This window comes from Neopelma chrysocephalum, unplaced genomic scaffold, assembly GCF_003984885.1.
Source record: "Neopelma chrysocephalum unplaced genomic scaffold, ASM398488v2 Primary Assembly neopelma1_82, whole genome shotgun sequence".
Lineage (NCBI taxonomy): Eukaryota > Metazoa > Chordata > Aves > Passeriformes > Pipridae > Neopelma > Neopelma chrysocephalum.
The window spans coordinates 1,458,748-1,476,530 of NW_020897744.1; the positions used below are offsets into that span (position 1 = coordinate 1,458,748).

Here is a 17,783-nt window from a genome sequence, read left to right on the forward strand (position 1 = left end):
TACTCCCGTGGTTTGTACTTGTCACCTCGATTTGACACACATAAGAGGTTGTTTGCAAACTCAAATCAAAGTTAATGGGGACTGGCACCAGCATGGCCCTGAACTGGTAACTCCAGGACAATGAATCCCGTGGCAGTTTGCTCTCCAGTATGTTTGATTTCACACGATAAAATGTGGCAGGAAAATTTCCACCTGTTGAAACACCATGTTCTCATTTCTTTGTTTTTCCTGGCTTTAGTTCACTTGGAGCCTGCAGGAGTCTCTCCTGGCACAACCTGGTCTGGAGGCCATGAGCACATGCCCTGCACTGTTCACTGAACCATGTACTCTGGTTATCCATCTCTAGAGCTCAGCCCAGGAAGCTCCTGCAGGGGATTGGGATTTCCCCATCCTCATTTCATTGCACATTTAAATTCTGGAATCACTGGGAAAGGTGTCCTGGTTCAAGTACAAGCCTCCACAGTCCTTGGCACAGAGCTGAGCAATTCAGATGGCTCAAAACAGCCCCTCTGGTGGTTTTGCTCCTTCTGTCACACCACTTACAACTGACTCCCCTTTGCCTGCTCTTCATCCACTACTAAAAATAAACGTTAAAACCTACAACCCCAAAGGGACACGATAAATTCACACAACATCAAATTACACTGTGGTATCAGTCAGTTCATCCACGCTCTCCCCCGGGTTACACTTTACATGAACTCCTTGGCTGGGGAGCTGCTCCAAGGGCTGCTGGCACCCTCCACAGGGGCATCTTTAACAACAGTGTGATGTAAATTACTGCTTAGGGAGAGACCATACAGATGCCCAGTGGATCCCGTCTGCAGCCTCAGCAATGTTCCACTCAGTTCGTGTCAGTGCAATCTCAGCCCGTGAGTTGCCCACAGCCGCCAACACTGAGCCTGAGGCTGTGACTTGTCACAGTGAAAGGGTTTATTTCTGCAGATGCTAGAGGCTATTGGACACAAAATAAACCACAGTGATGGCAGCACAGAGCAAACTGGTCTGCAGTTCACACCTTCCCATTTCTTGTGAAACGAAAGTAGGTGAAACCTCTGATCGCTGGCAGGGCAAAGGCAGCCTGAAAGGCTCACACACCAGCCACTAATGCCACAGCCTCTAACCAGCTGCCTCACAACGAAGCTGGAGGATGAAATCAACCCTGCAGCAAAAAATACCGCGCTCTGGGAGCAGAGGATCGTAAGTCCAAAGCTCTGGAATCACTTTCCCTTCAGAGCCCACCCATCCCACCTCATCACAAGGGCAGAAAAGCTCAGAGCTGCAGTTAACAAACCTCCCGCCCGAGGTGTCTGCTGGTAACAAAAGCCACCAGAACACGCAGCACAGATCGTCCAGGATATCCTGTTCCCTCCTAAGCCAAGTCACCAGATTACACAAACCTTCCTCCTGCTGGACTTCTCACAGCAGCAGAGTGAACCTTGTGCCAGCAAACACCAGGGCTGGTGTGCTCAGCAGGGTGGAGGGAAGGAGACAGGTGGTAGGGAAAGAGATCAAACTGCATCTTATTTGAACACAACATCTTATTTGGTCAGTGAAATCCTGGGGAATGATTCAGCCACTGCTAAAAATCAAGACTTCCTCTTCCCGCATGGAGCTGATGTGTTCAGGCCCAGTAATGGATCCCTCTCCCTCCTTCCCAAGCAAGCTGGATGCAGGGTTAGCACAGGATTCTGCTCCAAAGCCCATGTTTCAGAAAGACAGTCTTATTAGAAATTGTTAAGCTGTAAGCTCTGAGGGATAAACAGCACTGGATGTCACTGCTTCCTCAGCACTCCTGCCATCATCCCTCAGCCCCAGTATGAGGAAAAGCAGAGCAGTCAGAGTCCAGCAAAGCAACACAACTTCTTGGGATCCTTTCTGCAAGGTTTCTGTTGTTTCCTCACCACAGAAGTTCCTGCCCTGTCTGGTGAGGCTGATGTACAACATCCGCCGAGGGGGCACAGCAATGGGGTAACTGCTTCTAATGACACAGCCAAGATTTCTCTTCCTCCCCAGCCCACAGAGCCTCTTCCACGAGAGCCTCTCATGACATAAACTATTATTTAAATTCCATTTTCAACAAAACCAACACACACACACAGCAGCCCACTGTAGTGGCTGAGCCAGCCCAGCCGCCTCCACCCAGACAGAATGGTGGCACCAGGAGGTCACTTTCTCCTATTCAGATCACTTCCCAGTGATTCAGATTCCCTAAGGGAGGGATTAGGAGCTCTCCTAGAGGCTCCAGCAGAGAATTTCAGATCCCTTCTAGATCCCCCATACAGTGGATGAGAACAGGTCATGCAGGCTGTCACCCTCCACACAGGTCTACGAGCAGAGCAGTCCATGGAAAACCTGCCAACCCCACTTCCAGGGAGAGCACCTTGGTTAGCTCAGATCATCTATCTAAATTTTACATAGCCTTACAGCAGGCTATTCTATAATCATAAAATCACAAGTTCAGAGATTAAAAAACCTCACAGGACACTGGCATTGGTTTAATACCATTAAAAATAATTTCTTCTTTCCTGTATCAAAACTTAGTAACCATCGAGAGACCTAAGGAGAATTCATTTGGCAAATGAAGCCTCCCATATGCAGGACAACTCTCCACTACCTAACAGGGTCAGGAAGAATCCTCCAGTTTGCTGTGATCTCTTCCCTAAAAACACCTCCCAAGCCATGACTCATTAGGTGCCTATTGGTGTGCCCATGATGCCACCTCTCTTCACCTCAAGCTGCTAGAACGCATTCAAAGCTAAAAATATCACTTCACCCACCGTCCCTTCCTCTGTGGTAATCACCACTGGTCTGGGTGTCAGTTCTCAGAAACTACTTCTAGAAGATCCTGTGCCAGGTGAGCCAGCAGGGCCAGCACAGCTTACCTTCCACGTCGTACCACTGGGCACCGTTCGTGATCCCATCCTGGAAGGTCTCTCCCTCCTCGCCAGGGCAATTGGGTTTGCCAGTTCTCATTATGGGGTGATGAGATGCATAAGCTTTTGCCAAATATTTGAAGACTTCATCATCAGCTGATTTACTGTAGACTCCTGTGGGCCTATGCGTGGGAGAGTCATCGTAGGGATAGCTTGCCACCACGGAGCCACCATGGAGATTGCCAGAGAGCAGAAACCTGTGGTTGGGAAGGAGAATCACACTGGAACAATTCCAACAAGAAGCAGGCTACAGCCACCCAACCAGTTATTCTGCTGCTTTCCCACCCAAACCAGGCTCTTGGGAGCCTCCAAGCTCTGTTTGAGATCAATGAGGCAAAAATGCACTCATTGGATGAGGTGCCCAGCAGTAAGTTGGGCACTTTGGAAGTGGAAGCGATCGGACCCTGCTCCACCAGCCCTGTGCAGGGAGAACACCTGTGGAGCTGCAGCTACACCAAGGTTATGTTAACAGACAGGCACTTGTTCAACACCCAGTCAGTTACTGTTGGACACGACACACCATCCTGGGAGATGTATCCCAGCCTCCAACACAGTGAGCAGGATCAGCAGAGGGTCTGAACAGCGTCCCAGTGGGAGCACAGTGGGGAAATCTCCAGATTTTCTGCCATAACCAACTCTCAGGACTGGTTGATTGGCTCCCCAAACTGACATCTGGCATTACTGGAGAGGGAACGAGTTCCTTGCTGCAGCCTAAGACCCAGCCCTCAAACTTTGTGACAGACGAGCAGTGCCCTGCACATGAACCGATGTACACGGCTCTTCGTCAAGCTCTGAGCAACTCCTGGTAGGTACAACAGAACCAACTCACTCAAATAAAATCTGGATGTGAGACAGAGCTGTTAAAATCTCAACTCAAAAAACACAGGCCCTGTATCACCCTTCAGTTTGGTCATAGGCAGCACAAGCATTTCAATGAATACCAAAGGTAATTGTCCCTGCTCTTCCTCTTCCCACCAAACACAGCGTTGAGGGAAAAAGCTCTCCCGTGCACTCACTCAAATGGGATTTGGTTTCCAAGCAAAGGTAACATGACCGATACTTTTACTCTGCTTAAAATAGTGCCCATGAATTGCATTACACCCACTATCTCCGTTTTTAATCAAACAGTTCTGTTTACCCATTCATTTTTCTATCAGCAGTTATGTTAGTCTAACAATCACACCACTATTAACTGGTGCTGCCAGGCAGAGGGATGCACAAAGCACCGCGTTTTTCCTGTTTCACCCTGGCTGACAGCAAATCCCACCTCAAATACTCACAGAAAAAATAAAATAAAAAGCTCAAGGTGTTTTCAAAACGATATCAAGAATGCACAAGTTTCCCTAGCAACTCATTTTGAGTTGAACCAAATCTGGGGAGATTTTAGTGGAAAGTGCTTCATCAGAGCTTTCCTAAAGGATCCTTTGGACAAGCAATTCTGGTGAAGTTCATGAAATTTCTCTGGAGCAGCATCCCCATGGACACTGCCATCCATCAAGTTTTAATAAAGATACTTAATAAATCCACCAAGATTTAATAAGAGTTCAAGCAAATTTTGTTTCCTAAAGCTGAGGAAATATTATACAATGCTGAACGTTGTGTCTGTTGGTTGGAGTCAACCAACAGCACACTGGCCATCAGCCACCCCCTCTCCATCTCTCTCTATCCCTGTTTTGGGAAGAGGGCCATAATTCGTTTAAGTGTGTTGCCTGTATTTGATCACACTTTGCATTCCTGCTTTCTCTGCACAACTTCCCACGGTCGGTTGCACTGACCTTTGTGGTTTGGACCTTCCACAGTTCTCCAAAGTAGAACACAGGGCAAATGAAAAGCCAGTGCCCATCCCGGCCACTGAGCTTTCCAGGGCTGCCCCAGACCCTCAAACCAGGGCTGGGCTTCAAAAGTGCCATCTCCTCTCCTGGGCTGCCCCATTCCAAGCACAGCAGCTTCCCATTGCTCCCCTCCTTGGAAGGGGAGAGCCTAACAGCTGAGCCCTGTGTGCTTCCACAGGACAGACGGGGAAGAGGACTATGAGAGTAGGGCCTGTATTTGGAAACGCTGCTGCACAGAGCATTATTGCTAAATCCAGGGAATTTTCCATGAAACACAAAGATGGGGGTAAAAAGCCCAGTTCAGTGCAATTCTGTTAACATGGTCACACACAGACTAGCTGCTCACTTAACCCCGGATATTTCCAGCATCCCACAGTTCGTGGTGAAAGCACTATCAGCCCCAAGAGCACGACACACCGACAAGCTCAAGGCGAGGCGGGAGGGAAGTTTCCAGCCACAATCTCCGGGAGGTGGGACACGCGCAGAAGGCCATGGAGGCCGGGAACACCTGGGCGTGTGCAGGGCACAGGCTATGCCCTGCGGGGCTGGTGCGGCTTCTTTGCAAGTGCACAGAAACTGGGGCCACCAAATGCTCCCCCCAGGGCCAGCCCAGCGCAGGATGGTACCGGCTACGATGAAAGGCCCACGCGGGGAGGCAGGCTGGGGAAAAACAGGTGGAGAACGAGCTTTTCCTTCCCCTCAGGCCCTCCTGGGAAGCACCGGGAAGGGCTGGAAACCGGCTGACACCTCCGGGGAAGCGCTGCCGAGGTGCGGGGCGCCGGGCGAGGGGGGGACCGCGCTGCACTCACTTGTTGCGGCGCATCCAGTCGATGAGCGCTTGCACCTCGGGCACGGGCTCCAGGTCGGGCTCGGCGGCGCCGAACTGGTCGGGAAAGCTGCGGTTGAGGTCGCGGCCGCGGCTGTTCTCCCGCCCGCCCTCCCCGCCGCCGCCGCAGTCGCCCTCGCGGGCGCGCTCGAAGCCGTCGGGGTTGAGGCTGGGCAGCAGGTACAGGTCGGTGGTGTTGAGCAGGCGGACGATGCGCGCGTCGCCGCTGGCCCAGCCCCGCACCAGCTCCCGCGCCAGGCGCAGCAGCAGCGGCCGTGCCAGCGGCTCGTCTCCGTGCATGTTCCCCACCAGCTTCACCTGCGGCCGCCCGGGCAGAGCCGCTCCGCCGGCCGGCTCGTCAGGCCGCTCGGGGCCCAGCCCGGCCGTGAGCCGCAGCACCCACAGCGGCCGCTTCTCCACCGACTGCCCGATGCTGAAGAGCCGCGCCAGGCCCGGCGGGGCCGCGTCCGCCAGAGCCCGCAGCGCCTCGCCCAGCTCGGCCGAGTGCAGGTAGCGCAGCGCCTCGCCGGGCTCCGCCGCCGCCGCCTCCGCTTTCTTGATGTGGCGGGCGCGGGCCGGGCTCGGCAGAGGCAGCAGCAGCGGTAGCAGCGCGCAGAGGAGCGGCAGCAGCCGCGGCATCGCCCGGCCGGGCCCCCGCGCCGCGCTCCCCGCGGCCATGGCCCCGCGCGCGCCCCGGTCCCGCCGCGCCGCTCCGGGACCCGCCGGGGGGGCGGAGCCAGCCGGGGGGCGGGACCTGCCGCCGCGCCCGCCAATCAGCGGTGGGGGAGGGGGAGGAGCCGCCCGGGAGAGGCGGTGGGGGACCAATGAGGGGCGGCGGGAGCGTCGCGTCACTGCAGGGGGTGGGTGGCATCGAACCCTGCGGCGCCCCCTGGCGGCCGTGTCGCTGCCCCTGGGCCCGGGCCCGCTGCGGGGCTGAACTGGGGCTGGAGCGGGAGTGGGAGCGGGAGCGGAGCTCAGTCGCGCTCCCTGGAGAGGTGTTTCCGTCCCCCATCCTTGGCTTTCCGCGCTCGCTATTTGCCCTCCCGTAAGCCTAAGCGGAGCCGCTGCACGGTGCGGCTGAGATGGATAATAATCCAAGAGCGAGTTGTTGCGCCCAGGGGGACAAACAGCAGCACCCTGACCCCCTCGGAGGGGTCACGACAGGCCGCCCCAGCAGCCTCTCCTCCGGAGGATAAAGCCTGGACATAAACCAGAGCCTGGAGTGGAAGGATGGGGTGGCCTTTGCCTGGGCACGGTGACAGGCTGCAGGTCAGAGGGCACAAAGTGCAGCTCCTGGGACCTCCGTCTTCCTGGCGGGAAGTGCATGTGACCAGCCCTGGCCACGCTACCTGCTCAGATCAAACCTCTGGGGATTAAACACATTTTAACATGATGTTTCTATGTTGTGTTGCTGTGCTGCGAGCAACTGCAGAACTGTGAGCCTCAGAAGAGATACACATTTTACTTTTGGGTTTCCTTCTTCTAATTCCCTTTGGGAGGCAGGTGAGATGACTAAAAGCAGGACACCTTACTCTGCAAAAATCACCTCACAGTCCATAAAAAATTGAAAATGTCCATCTCCAACAGCAGATTCCGTCCATTCCTGTTTAACTTTTCAGTAGTATCTCATGAACACATCTGCTTCCCAGCTCTGGCATTTCCTGTTGGAGGCACAAGCTGCAAGTCCAGCACATAAAACTGATGTTCAGGGGAACCATCAGTGCTGTGACTCCTTCACCTCACGGCATTCTGGGATCCTTTGCACAAGAGATCAGATGATGCAAACTCCTGTGTGAGCATCAAAAGGGCCCTGAGGAAAGGGAGAGTAAATTGGCTTTTCTTTCTTGGGGCTCATCTGCACTGCTCAATCATTAGGAGAGGGACAAGCAGGGAACAGGGACTATCCATCAAAAAAATGCCCCAGATCTAATTAAACTGGAAAAGACAAAAGACCTTGGTCATCAGTATGTTCTTAAGCCAACGGGAGGAAGGAACATCAAGAGGCAATTTGACTGTCTCAGAAGTGATCACCATCACACAGCTTTAAGTCCTCAGTCTACAAACAAATTGCTCAGGATTTACCCAGAGTAACTGAGCTCATTTCCCTTTTTAGCTGATAAAAGCCCCATTGTCTGGAACTCCAACAGACCAATTGTAAAAGCAGCATGTGGCAAAGGCTGATGAGTCACCCGCTCATTTGCTCAGCAGCCAGTAACAATAAATCCTTCACATTTCCTTGGAGAGCTCTGCCTTCCACATCCCTGAGTGAGAAAATCCTCAGGTTAGGGACCGACCTGCAAAGAAGTCACCTCCTCCTGCTCTTCTTCCTCCTTTTCCTCTTCCTCCTCCTCCTCATCTCTTGCCGTGAGCTTCAGCCCTGGCACTCGACAAGGTGGTTACTCAGGAGCTGTGGCTTTTGCCTCATGACACTCTGCAGTGATTGCAACCTTGGAACAGGAATGTGGTTTCATCCTGAAGGTTGGCTGCAAATGGTTTCCCATGAACTGGAAAGATGGAGCAGCTCAGTCTTTGCAGATTCCTCGCAGAGGGAATGAAGGGTGACGCCACAGCGGGGAAGTTAAAACTGCTAATATTGTCTGGCAGCACTTCACAAGATCAAATCAGCACTTGGTTTTCCAGCAGAGCACTTCCAAGAAATCCCACTGGTGATGAAAGTTCCTAGGTAGACAAAAATATCTGAGATCTGGGCTGCTCAGCAGCCACAGTGGAATACAGTCTTAAAGAGAAGCGGATCTGGGAATACTGCTAAGGAATGTCCTGTACTGACCACCAGCATGAAACAGGAACTAAGTTTAGCATCCTACCTAGTAATTTTTGTTTCCCAGAGGAAACCCTTGAAGTCCAGCCCACCCGTTCCAGAGGTGTGTTTTCTGTCCATAAGACTAACAAAGTCATGGGAACCTGGCAGGTAATCACAGCTACGACACACCCTGACCCCTGGCTGAGGCAGGATCCCACCTGGAAAATTGGGTCAGTCAGGTAGAAAATGGAGTTTCATGAGTGGGTGACATGAAACAAAGAATAACAGCAGTGATTTCCCTGAGTGCTGCCAGGTATGAGAGCTCCAGGCTGCCAACCAGGGCTCCCGAGGTGGGAAACTACAAGGGCCAACATTTAGGTGGAATTTCATACAGACAAGTCACTTTTATCTCCTGCAGGGGACCTATATTGCTAATTTGATGCCAAGCTTCTTTCACATTTCCCATGTGTCGGGGTAGGACAGCAGCAGCCACACTAATGCGCTGTCTTTAGTCATGATTGGTGACTCCAGAACCCACCAGTGCTGGATGGGACCCAGAGCAGGTGGGAAAGAGGGGGACCGGTGCTGACTGCAGGTAAGAGAAGCTGTGCCTACTGCAGTGCTTTCTTCTCAGCACAGGAAACATTGGCAAGTGCCTTGATGCTCCTGATTCAAGGTTGGACTTGCCCTCCTGGAATGTGGTTCCATTCCTTGCACTCACTTCAGAAAGGGAGAGTTTAAACTATCCAGGAGCAGTTGTTTGATATGATGACTGAAGTTCTCCAACCCTAATTTACTCACACTTCTGGAAGAAGTACATGAGTACAGCAATATATATATATATATCAGTAAAAGCCCAGGATAAGCTTCCTTATTGCATCAGAAGGAGCACAGACTCCACAGGGCACTTCCTACAGCACAGATGAAAACCACCAGTGGAATTACCATCTCAGAGATGCCTTCTCCTCCTCTGAGCCCAGGGGTTTGAGCAGACCTGCCCATGAGCGTGGCTTTAGCCTTCTGCAGGGTTTACTGTCTCTGAGCTTGTGCCAAGGTGTTCACAGGGATCTCCTCCAGTTTCCAGCTCTCCCAGGTGACTTTGCGCCCTGCCAGCTCTCGTGGGTGGGTACCCAGCAGGTGGCATTCACATCCAACACTTGTGCTGGAGCCTCACCTTCCTGAAGGCTTCTCTTCCACTGTATTTATCCCAGGATCTGTTTCTTAATTAATTAATGCCTATTTTTCATTTGAATGTTTAATGCCCTCTAAGCAATTTATTTTAAAATTACACCATATTCACTGGTTTGGTGCTTCTTTTGCTATTCTTATTCCTTCCCAAGAATGAAATTCACTTATCATCCCTCTGCATTCAGGGGCACAGCATGTGACCTTTATGTAAGGACCATCAGAAAACAGAATGATTAACAAAATCATGAAAAAAATACTTGAGATCAGTCCTTCTCAGCAGTGGGAAAAATGTGGGGTATAGGCTGGGAGTCTGGGAAATCAGGGCACATCACAGCTCCATAATCTTTATACTTGGGAAAAATAGGCTTTGTGGGAGGGAACAGGAGTGCTGAGTAAGTTCAAGCAGCGTTCCCTGACAGCCTTGCTTTCCACCCCTGATATCTGGCGAGCGGAGGCAGTGGATTTGGGTGTTACAGTCATCCTCCAACAATGGAAATGTTGCAAAATATGTAGCACCACGTATTAAGAAGGGATTAGGAGTGGGGAACCGCAAGGAGTAGGAAGACAGGAGCAGCCTTGGAGCAAGCCTCAGGCACTGTTGCAGAAACATGTTTTCTGGAGCGGGATTACAGCCGTGTTACAGGCATTGTTTGCTTGACAAACCAACCCATGGATACGATCTCGGGCTCCCACACATCTGTGCAGATCCTGCCATGCCCCTGACTCCAAGAGCAACCATCAGCCCTCACAACTCTGCTGGATATAAGTTGGGCTCTCATCTGCCAGTGAGACTGCGGGGGAGTAAGAGTTGTGCCCCTGAAGGCACTGAGGAGATCTGTGCTGGGAGAAACTGCTGGGAAGTTTGAAATCAGAGGTTAAGAGGTTCCACCCAGTGGAAAAGAAATTTCTGCCCAATCTCTATCATGTTCTAAATCTTCTCATCTCAGGTTTCTAAGGCTTGGATTACACCCAGGAATAGACTGGTGCTTATTAATTAATTCCCTTTGAGGCTGCTCAGAGTCATATTTGACACCAGTCTTATTCTGGGTTTGTTGGTCCAGCGTTGCCATAAGGATGACAAGCAGGAGCTGGTGTGGTGGATTACTCTGGCTCTAGCCCATGGTCTGTCTAATCCAGCCTTGGCAGTGCCTGATCCAAGTGCCTCAAACGTGAGGGTTGGATCCTTTGCCGTGAAGAGTTACAGAGTATCTGCCTCACTGAGGAGGTTCCTCCAGTCCAAGTCATTACTGGCTGCTTTCCATTCTGGAACGCGAGGTTTACGTCCCTCCAAAACGTAATGGAAAGGTGGAGAATGCAACCCACAAAACTCTAGACCTCAGTAATTAGACACCCACAAGTTAATTACACCCTGTATAAAAAGAAAAGTGTAAAAAGTCATTGCGAAAGCAATTTTTACCAGTTCCAAAAAGCTGCCTTTTGGTGCCTTGGGCCAGAAACACCTGGATTTTCTAGTCCCTCTTCCTTCAGCAGATCTCAAAGCCCATTGCAAAAGAGGACACTGCCATTGCACCAGATGAACCTGAGCTCACCTCACTGCCTGTGTCATGGACCTGCTGGGACAGAATTTTACCCAGGTCCTTGATGCTGTGCCCAATGTCGGGACAACCCCCCACAGAACAGCTGGCAACCTTTTCCCTTGCTTTCATTTTTAGACTCAAAATGTGCCCCCAAACTCTATGCTTTCCTTCTTTACATCCTCACCTACTCTAATCACATCCTTCTCCCAGAGTACCACTGCAATGCAGTAATCAGAGGGATCGCAGAGCTCCCCACACTCTCCTGCCTTTGGCACGAGCCATTTCCCAGCCCCTTCCTTTGCATCCCTCCCTATTGCAACTCAGCTTAATTCCAAACCACAAAGATCACTTCACTCTTAGAAGAGCATTTGGATTGAAGTTTGTACTGAACCATAACTCAACATTTTACAGTTAGTTGAATACTGTAAGCACAGGACATATAACTTTCTAAAAATGTTGGGAGAAGCTAAATTTATTTCTTAAACTGAGTATGAGGGTAAAAAGTACACTAAAGGCTGGACACTCATTTTTAAGTTTTCTGAAAGGCAGACTGAGAACTGTCTCTTTAAGGGACTTTTGTACACATTTACTTTTTAACTGAAAATTATTCCCTGTTAGTTTTAAGGGTAAACCAATAAACAGAAAGAGATATATTAAGAAACACTCAGAAGTGACCCTTGTTTGCAACATCCCCACAAATGACTAGTGCTGTGTGGTCCTGTGCTGTGTGTACAGACAGCCCTGGAGCAGGAGCCCTCCCTGCCCACCTCCGTGCTACGAAGAAAACACCAAGGACATGTCCCAGGCTCCTCCTGCTCATGAAATGCACTTTATGGCTCTGATGAGCCCATTGCTGATGAGTGATGTGCCCTGTGCCTGCAGGGACACTGAGAGCAGTGAGAACACATTCCAGGGATTGCAAGGTTCCTGTGCTTTGCAACCACGTCACCGTCATCCTGCTGAGGTGTACGCAGCGTGTTCAGACAGTTTTCCACTTAGCCAAGTGCTTCAGTTGTCCCCTGGGCATGCACAGCCCATGCACAGCTGTCCCAGCAGCAGGGACAGCTGGGACAGACCCCTCACTCCATGCTGGGGGGGGACCAGGGCTGAGCTAAGCACAAGAGCAGCCTGGGGGCACACACTGGTGAGCAGGACAGTGTCCCTGACCTCCCCTCTGCCAACACACAGCTCAAAGTCTGAATCTGTGCATTTTCTTATTTTCCACTCAAAGAAGGACATGGTGACAGCACTTTGGGCAGAAAGCAGCAAATTGGAGTCTACTCCTGCTCTAGGATAACTAGGATAAACTTCCTATGGCTTGAAACAGTGTTGTGAACACTCAGAAAGCTGAGAGGTAAAGGTATTATTTTTGGCTGGAAGTCTTTATGGCTGATGCAGGAACTCTCTTGTTAGTTATTCATTGCCTTGGCAAGTCTCATAAAACAGCCAGTGGAGCCCAGCAAGTGCTTTTCCTCAGTGTTCTGGGAGCTCAGAAATCCAGGAATAGAACGAGGCCTTGAACCCATTTTATGGGTTTGCTTCTTACTGAACTACCATAAAATATTGAAATTCAGACCCTATAAATAAGGAGGGGAAGGAGCTGTGCATTTCTCAGCAGAATCAGCCTCTCCAGAGACTCATCCCAAGGTAAGTCTGGTGCTACACGGCCCAGAGATGGGTTCCCCTGGCAGATGATTAGGGACAACAAACTCATGTAATGGAGATTAGAGATATCCAACCCCCTGGAATCTGCTCTTAACTGGAAAATGCCCTGCAACAATCGGCTCAGTTTGTTCCCTGGTGACCCCGTCCCTGCTGTGAGGACTCTCCCCAGGGTGTCTGATGGCAGCAGGGATTAACCCCTGCGAGCCCCAGCAGTGCTGTGACCCTCTCTCCACAGACAGCAGCTGAGATGGCACAGAGACACGGCCTCACCATTCCCTACGGAGCGCCCGTCCTTGCCATTTCCTTCCTGGCATGTGTAGCCACAGGTAAGCAACAGAAAAAATCTCTGGTGGCTTTGTCCAAGCCTCATCATGCTGACAGTCGAAACTGCCCAGGGCTGGGTGATGTGCCACAGCAGCATCCCAGTTTTGGGGTGTTCTGGAGGTCATGCCCAGAGGACTGTCTGAAAACCAGCCTGTGATTTTGAGAGTAGCAGAGAAGGGAATGGGGGAGCTTCAGCATTTTCTAACAGTATTATGCCAGCTGCACAGGACTGATGAGGGCACAGTTTCCAAACCTACTCTAAGCAGTGAGAAGTGATGACAGCTTTGGCCACCTGGGAAGAGATAGGGAGCTTCAGAATTCTTTATGTTCACAATACTTTATATTCTGAGCTGTATTTATAGTTCATTAATCCATGACCGAGGCTACAGTAGTGAGTTTCAGCCCATTACAAAAAGTTACTTTCCATACTTATTTCATTTAGTATGTCCTGAGGTTTGTACAACTCTGCAACTGCCAGACTCAGCCTGTCCAGGATACAGCTGAGGGGCTGATTAACTAATTTATACTTCCAAGGGCATCCAACTCCAGCTGAAAAACAGAGTATCAAACAGTGAGCAGAAAACCCGAGGGCACAGTGGGACTGCAACAGTGATTGGTGGCAGGAGGGTGAGCAAGACCAGCAGGATGGGGATGATCTTTTGCTGTGTGTTACATGGTCACTGCTGGTTTTGAGACATTTTGTTGTCACAGGTCAGGCTTGGTGTTCTGTTAGTCAGCTGCGAAAGCCTTTGTTTTGAATAACTGTAAAGGGAGCTTTGTGATGAAGACTTCTTGTCTCAAAAACTAACACCCCACCTGAAAACAGCTGTTATGCTGAAGACTGAAAGTCTCAGTCCCTCCTCCAAGGCTGAGGCATGGACAAGTGAGCAGGGCAGCTTTTGTGGCAAGGGTATGGCTTAGGAAGCTTACTGTCCTTGTCCTCCTCCTTCTGCAGGTTTGGAGCTGTCCATAAATAACCACGCTGCCGACTTCCCCCTGTCTACAACGCCTGGCAGTTCAGTCTCCCTCTCCTGCCTCGTCCACAACAGCAGCCAGGCTGAGAACCTGCTCTGGTACCGGGGAGATGGGCAAGTGAGTCTGAAAGATGGGAATAAAGTGAACATCAGCCACATCTGCATACACCCAGTCAACGAGTCTGACAACGGAGTCACCTTCACGTGCAGGCTGGCGCGGGACAAGTCCGTGCAGGTGTCTGTGATCCTGGATGTCGAGTGTGAGTCGCCAGGGTGGATTTCTGTGTGGAATGGCCGGGGTGGGATGGAGCCCTGGGCTGAGCAGTGCGGTGTCTGGGCGGTGTTATACACCCTTGTGTGCTGTCTTCACCAAGAAAAAATGTGTTTAGGAGGAGATAACTCACATTGTAAGACACTCCCTTTCCACAGAGGTGCTTATGGCCTGATCCAAGGCCTCTTTTATAGGGAGTGGGTGGGCCCTTAAGAAAGAGGTCCTGGATATGTCCCTGACTCCACCTAGATTCTTTCCCAGGAATACAAGCCAGGGCACAGGAGATACAGGAGTGACAGTCTCTGCCACTGATTTCCCTGCTGATTCCTGGGATCAGGAAAGGCTGTGCAACTGTGATGTGTTAGACCACTGAACAAGGAGTACAAGGGATGTGTGAAGGGAACTTATGTTTAATGGTGGCCATTCTACAAGTACCTGAAATTGGAGCAAGGTGGGGTCAGTCTCTTTTTCCAGGTAACAAGTTACGAGAGGAAATGGCCCCAAGTTGCACCAGGGTAGGTTTAGACTGGATATTAGGGGAAATTTCTTCACTTGAAGGGGTTATCAATCAATGGAACTGCCCACTGCAGTGGTGGAATCACCATCCGTGGAGGGATTTAAAAGATCTGTAGATATGACACCTGAGGACATGGTTTAGGGGTGGCCTTGGCAGTGCTGAGTTAACAGCTGGACTCGATCTTAGAGGGCTTTTCCAACCTAAATGGTGATTTCTGTGATTCTACGAGCAGCATTATTAATGGCCCATTGAACTGCATTGCTGTGAACAGTTCCTCCCCAGCTGAGCGGAGAAGAGACCCTCCAAATTGAGGAAGAGAAAGATGTTACTCTGACCTGCAACTCCAAATCCAACCCTCAAGCCCAAACAACTTGGTATAAGGACAACAACAACTTGGCCCTACAGCAGGGTCGTCACGTGGTCCGCCAGACGAGTGAGGTCTTTCAGCTCTCTATCACAAAAGTACAGAAGTCTGACAGTGGGACCTACACCTGTGTGGTGGAATCTTCCTTGGGAAAGGGGACAAGGGATTTCCACCTGATAATTGAAGGTAACAAGGCTGCTGTTAGACAATAAGCTTTACAATTAATTCTCCATTCTCTTTTATGATGACAGCAATCCATTTATATTAAGACATGTAAGTGGAATGTGGAAAATTCCCAGTGTTAACTTCTGAGGGCACAGCAACACAAGGAGCTCTCCTGCTCCTGTGCCTGGGACCACAGCACCAGGAAGGGCTTGTCCTGCTCTACCTGTTATTCAGAGGTGTTTGGCAAGTGTGACCCAGGGCAGGCTCATCCCACTGTCGCACCTCCCACGCTGACAGGGCACACTCGAGCGTGGTTCGGAGCAGCTCAGGTCTTACTTGAAGTGTCTTACTCTGGCCACAGTATTCTGGCAAGCCCAAAGAGCTGCTTAAGGTTCTTAAGACAAGTTGTGCTCCAGAAATTGGGCTGGGTGCTCAGGTCTCAGACAGGTGACCCACAGGCATCTATTTCCCACCCTCTGTCCAGGCCCCTTTCATTTCTATACTCCCGGCACAAGATAAAAAGCAATGTTACCTGTGTCATATTATTCCTGAGCGTAACAGTGCCTGGGGGACAGACTCTTCTTCTGGAGCTGATGTTTCAATTCTTCTTCACTTTGCACACAGTCAGCCTGCAAACAGCAGAGAGAGCAACAGTGACAGCTGTGGGAAAAGAAATAGGTCTTCCTGCAGTCCTGTGAAATGTTCTGGGTTATATGACTTCACTAATCTATCACATATCCAACCTCCTCTTTCCTGACAGACAAAAAAGCTGTTTTTCCCAAAGAGGCTGTTATTACTGGAGTCGTGGTGGTTGCACTCGTGGTATTTTTTGGAATTGTGGCTCGAAGAGATAAATTATGTAAGGTAAGGAAAGCTCTAGTTTCATAGGGAAAAAATAGTTTGTTGCAATGCCCTGATTTTTTTCTGCCTTTTCTATTCTACTTCATAGTGTTGCTTTTCACTGTAAGAGAACTGCTACATACTTCCTCCTGCATTAGAATTACCAGTAGATAAATCAAATATTAGATATTTTAAAGAAGGCATCACATACTTGCAAGATATTTGTAACAATATCCCTTTGGTCAGGAAATGTGAAAGATAAGACTGTTTCTTTCTTTTCAGTGCTTCAAGAAATCAAGCGAAACAGCTCTGTAAGTATTTGACTGCTCATTTGTGCTTATTCCAAATTAACTTCCTTCTTTAAAATTGCCAGAACCTGGAAAAGAGCACTCAGCATGACCCACACCTTCTCTCCCAGTGGAGAGTGGTCCCTGGGAGTATGGCAGGACTCACACAGATCCTGCCCCAGGCTCCTGCCCTTGCTCTGGCCATCCCAGTACCCTGGCTATGTATGGAGGCACGGGGGATAAAAGTTAATGGTGCTTTCTGAAGCTGAACTCAGCCCAGGTGAATTTAACTCACTTATGAAGTTTTTCCCTGTAGGTGATTTTTCATTTCTTCTGTTCGTTTTGCTGCAGGTGAAGAACACAAAGTTCCTGTGCACACCCAGAAAACATCATTTCTAGGGGTGGAACTAAGGCCTTGCGTGAGATGATGAGATAAAGCACTGAAACAAGTTTTTCAGGGTCAACTTTATATGGTGTTTTTTTCAAAATATGACTAGTTCTTTGCACCTGTTGATTCTAACCTGCTGCTTAGAGCATTGCTGTGGAGGGGAGGCTGCCTGAGATGATGCCATTTCTTCCCCTCCATGCTTATTCCGACAAGGAATGCACGTGCAGTCAGGCATGCGGGTTGTGGATCAGTCCACAGAGGAATCTGCACTGGATTGCCACGGATTGTGATGCTGATGCACACAAATGAAGTGAGGTGCTGAGCTGGCAGCTGCTTTCTGTCCTGCAGTGCCATTCCACAGGGTGCTGGGGTGGTGGCCACCCAACTTCCTGCCCCTTCCGAGTGATCCTTTGGGCATCTCAGCTCCTGTTGTGAGGGTGAAATCTGCCCGGCACTTCAGCACTGCCACTGCACCTCCCGTCTCCATGGCTGAGACCGGACCCCAGGGCTCGGGGCAGCCCCAAACACATGATAGCACACAGTGAAGTTCCAGTGTGGTTGCTCCAGCACTACAATGGCAGGAAAACCTCTCCATCCACCCCTTCTCCCAACAAATGTGCCACTCAGGCACTTTTCTCAAGGTCCTGGCAAGCTGTTGAGGCCTCATCATGCCTTGGATGGTACATTACTAATACTGCAAGTAAACACAGTGTGCTGTAAATCAATTTGAGACTGCAGTGCGCCAACACTCTTCTCGGAGGAGCAGGGCTGTTACTCATCAGGGAGACTCCGCAGCCTGATCCGGAGCGTGATCCAGAGCGTGTCCTTGACTGACGTTCCCCAGGGCTCAGGGAGGACCATGTCGGTGCCACCTCATGCTCCTGAGTGCCTGGTGTCAACACTGCCGTTG

At 50.5% G+C, this 17,783-nt stretch overlaps 2 protein-coding genes across 6 annotated transcripts in view; one reads left to right on the top strand and one right to left on the bottom strand.

The window, feature by feature from the left end:
• Window positions 1-15,987, bottom strand: part of CPD (carboxypeptidase D) — a 35,969-nt gene extending 19,982 nt beyond the window's left edge. The window contains exons 1-3 of one of the 4 annotated variants that reach the window (XM_027691150.1): window positions 15,891-15,987; window positions 10,958-11,111; window positions 2,883-3,130 (exon numbers count right to left, since the gene is read on the bottom strand). In XM_027691150.1, the coding sequence (XP_027546951.1) occupies window positions 2,883-2,973 (91 nt within the window). In that variant the 5' untranslated portion in view covers window positions 2,974-3,130; window positions 10,958-11,111; window positions 15,891-15,987. Of the gene's footprint in view, window positions 1-2,882; window positions 3,131-5,574; window positions 6,252-10,957; window positions 11,115-15,890 lie in introns of those variants that run through there. The other 3 variants (XM_027691151.1, XM_027691149.1, XM_027691148.1) reach the window with 3 other exon arrangements.
• TMIGD1 (transmembrane and immunoglobulin domain containing 1) lies at window positions 12,328-16,945 on the top strand. Of its 2 annotated transcripts, XM_027691153.1 has the most exons (7): window positions 12,328-12,725; window positions 12,979-13,069; window positions 14,023-14,301; window positions 15,101-15,379; window positions 16,119-16,222; window positions 16,481-16,509; window positions 16,837-16,945. In XM_027691153.1, the coding sequence occupies exons 2-7, from the start codon at window positions 12,991-12,993 to the stop codon at window positions 16,838-16,840; spliced, it is 774 nt and encodes a 257-aa protein (XP_027546954.1). In that variant the 5' UTR covers window positions 12,328-12,725; window positions 12,979-12,990; the 3' UTR covers window positions 16,841-16,945. The 2 variants fall into 2 exon arrangements, with proteins under 2 accessions (XP_027546954.1, XP_027546955.1); XM_027691154.1 differs by lacking the exon at window positions 16,837-16,945 and having other exon boundaries at window positions 16,481-16,513.
• Window positions 16,946-17,783: the final 838 nt, after the last annotated feature.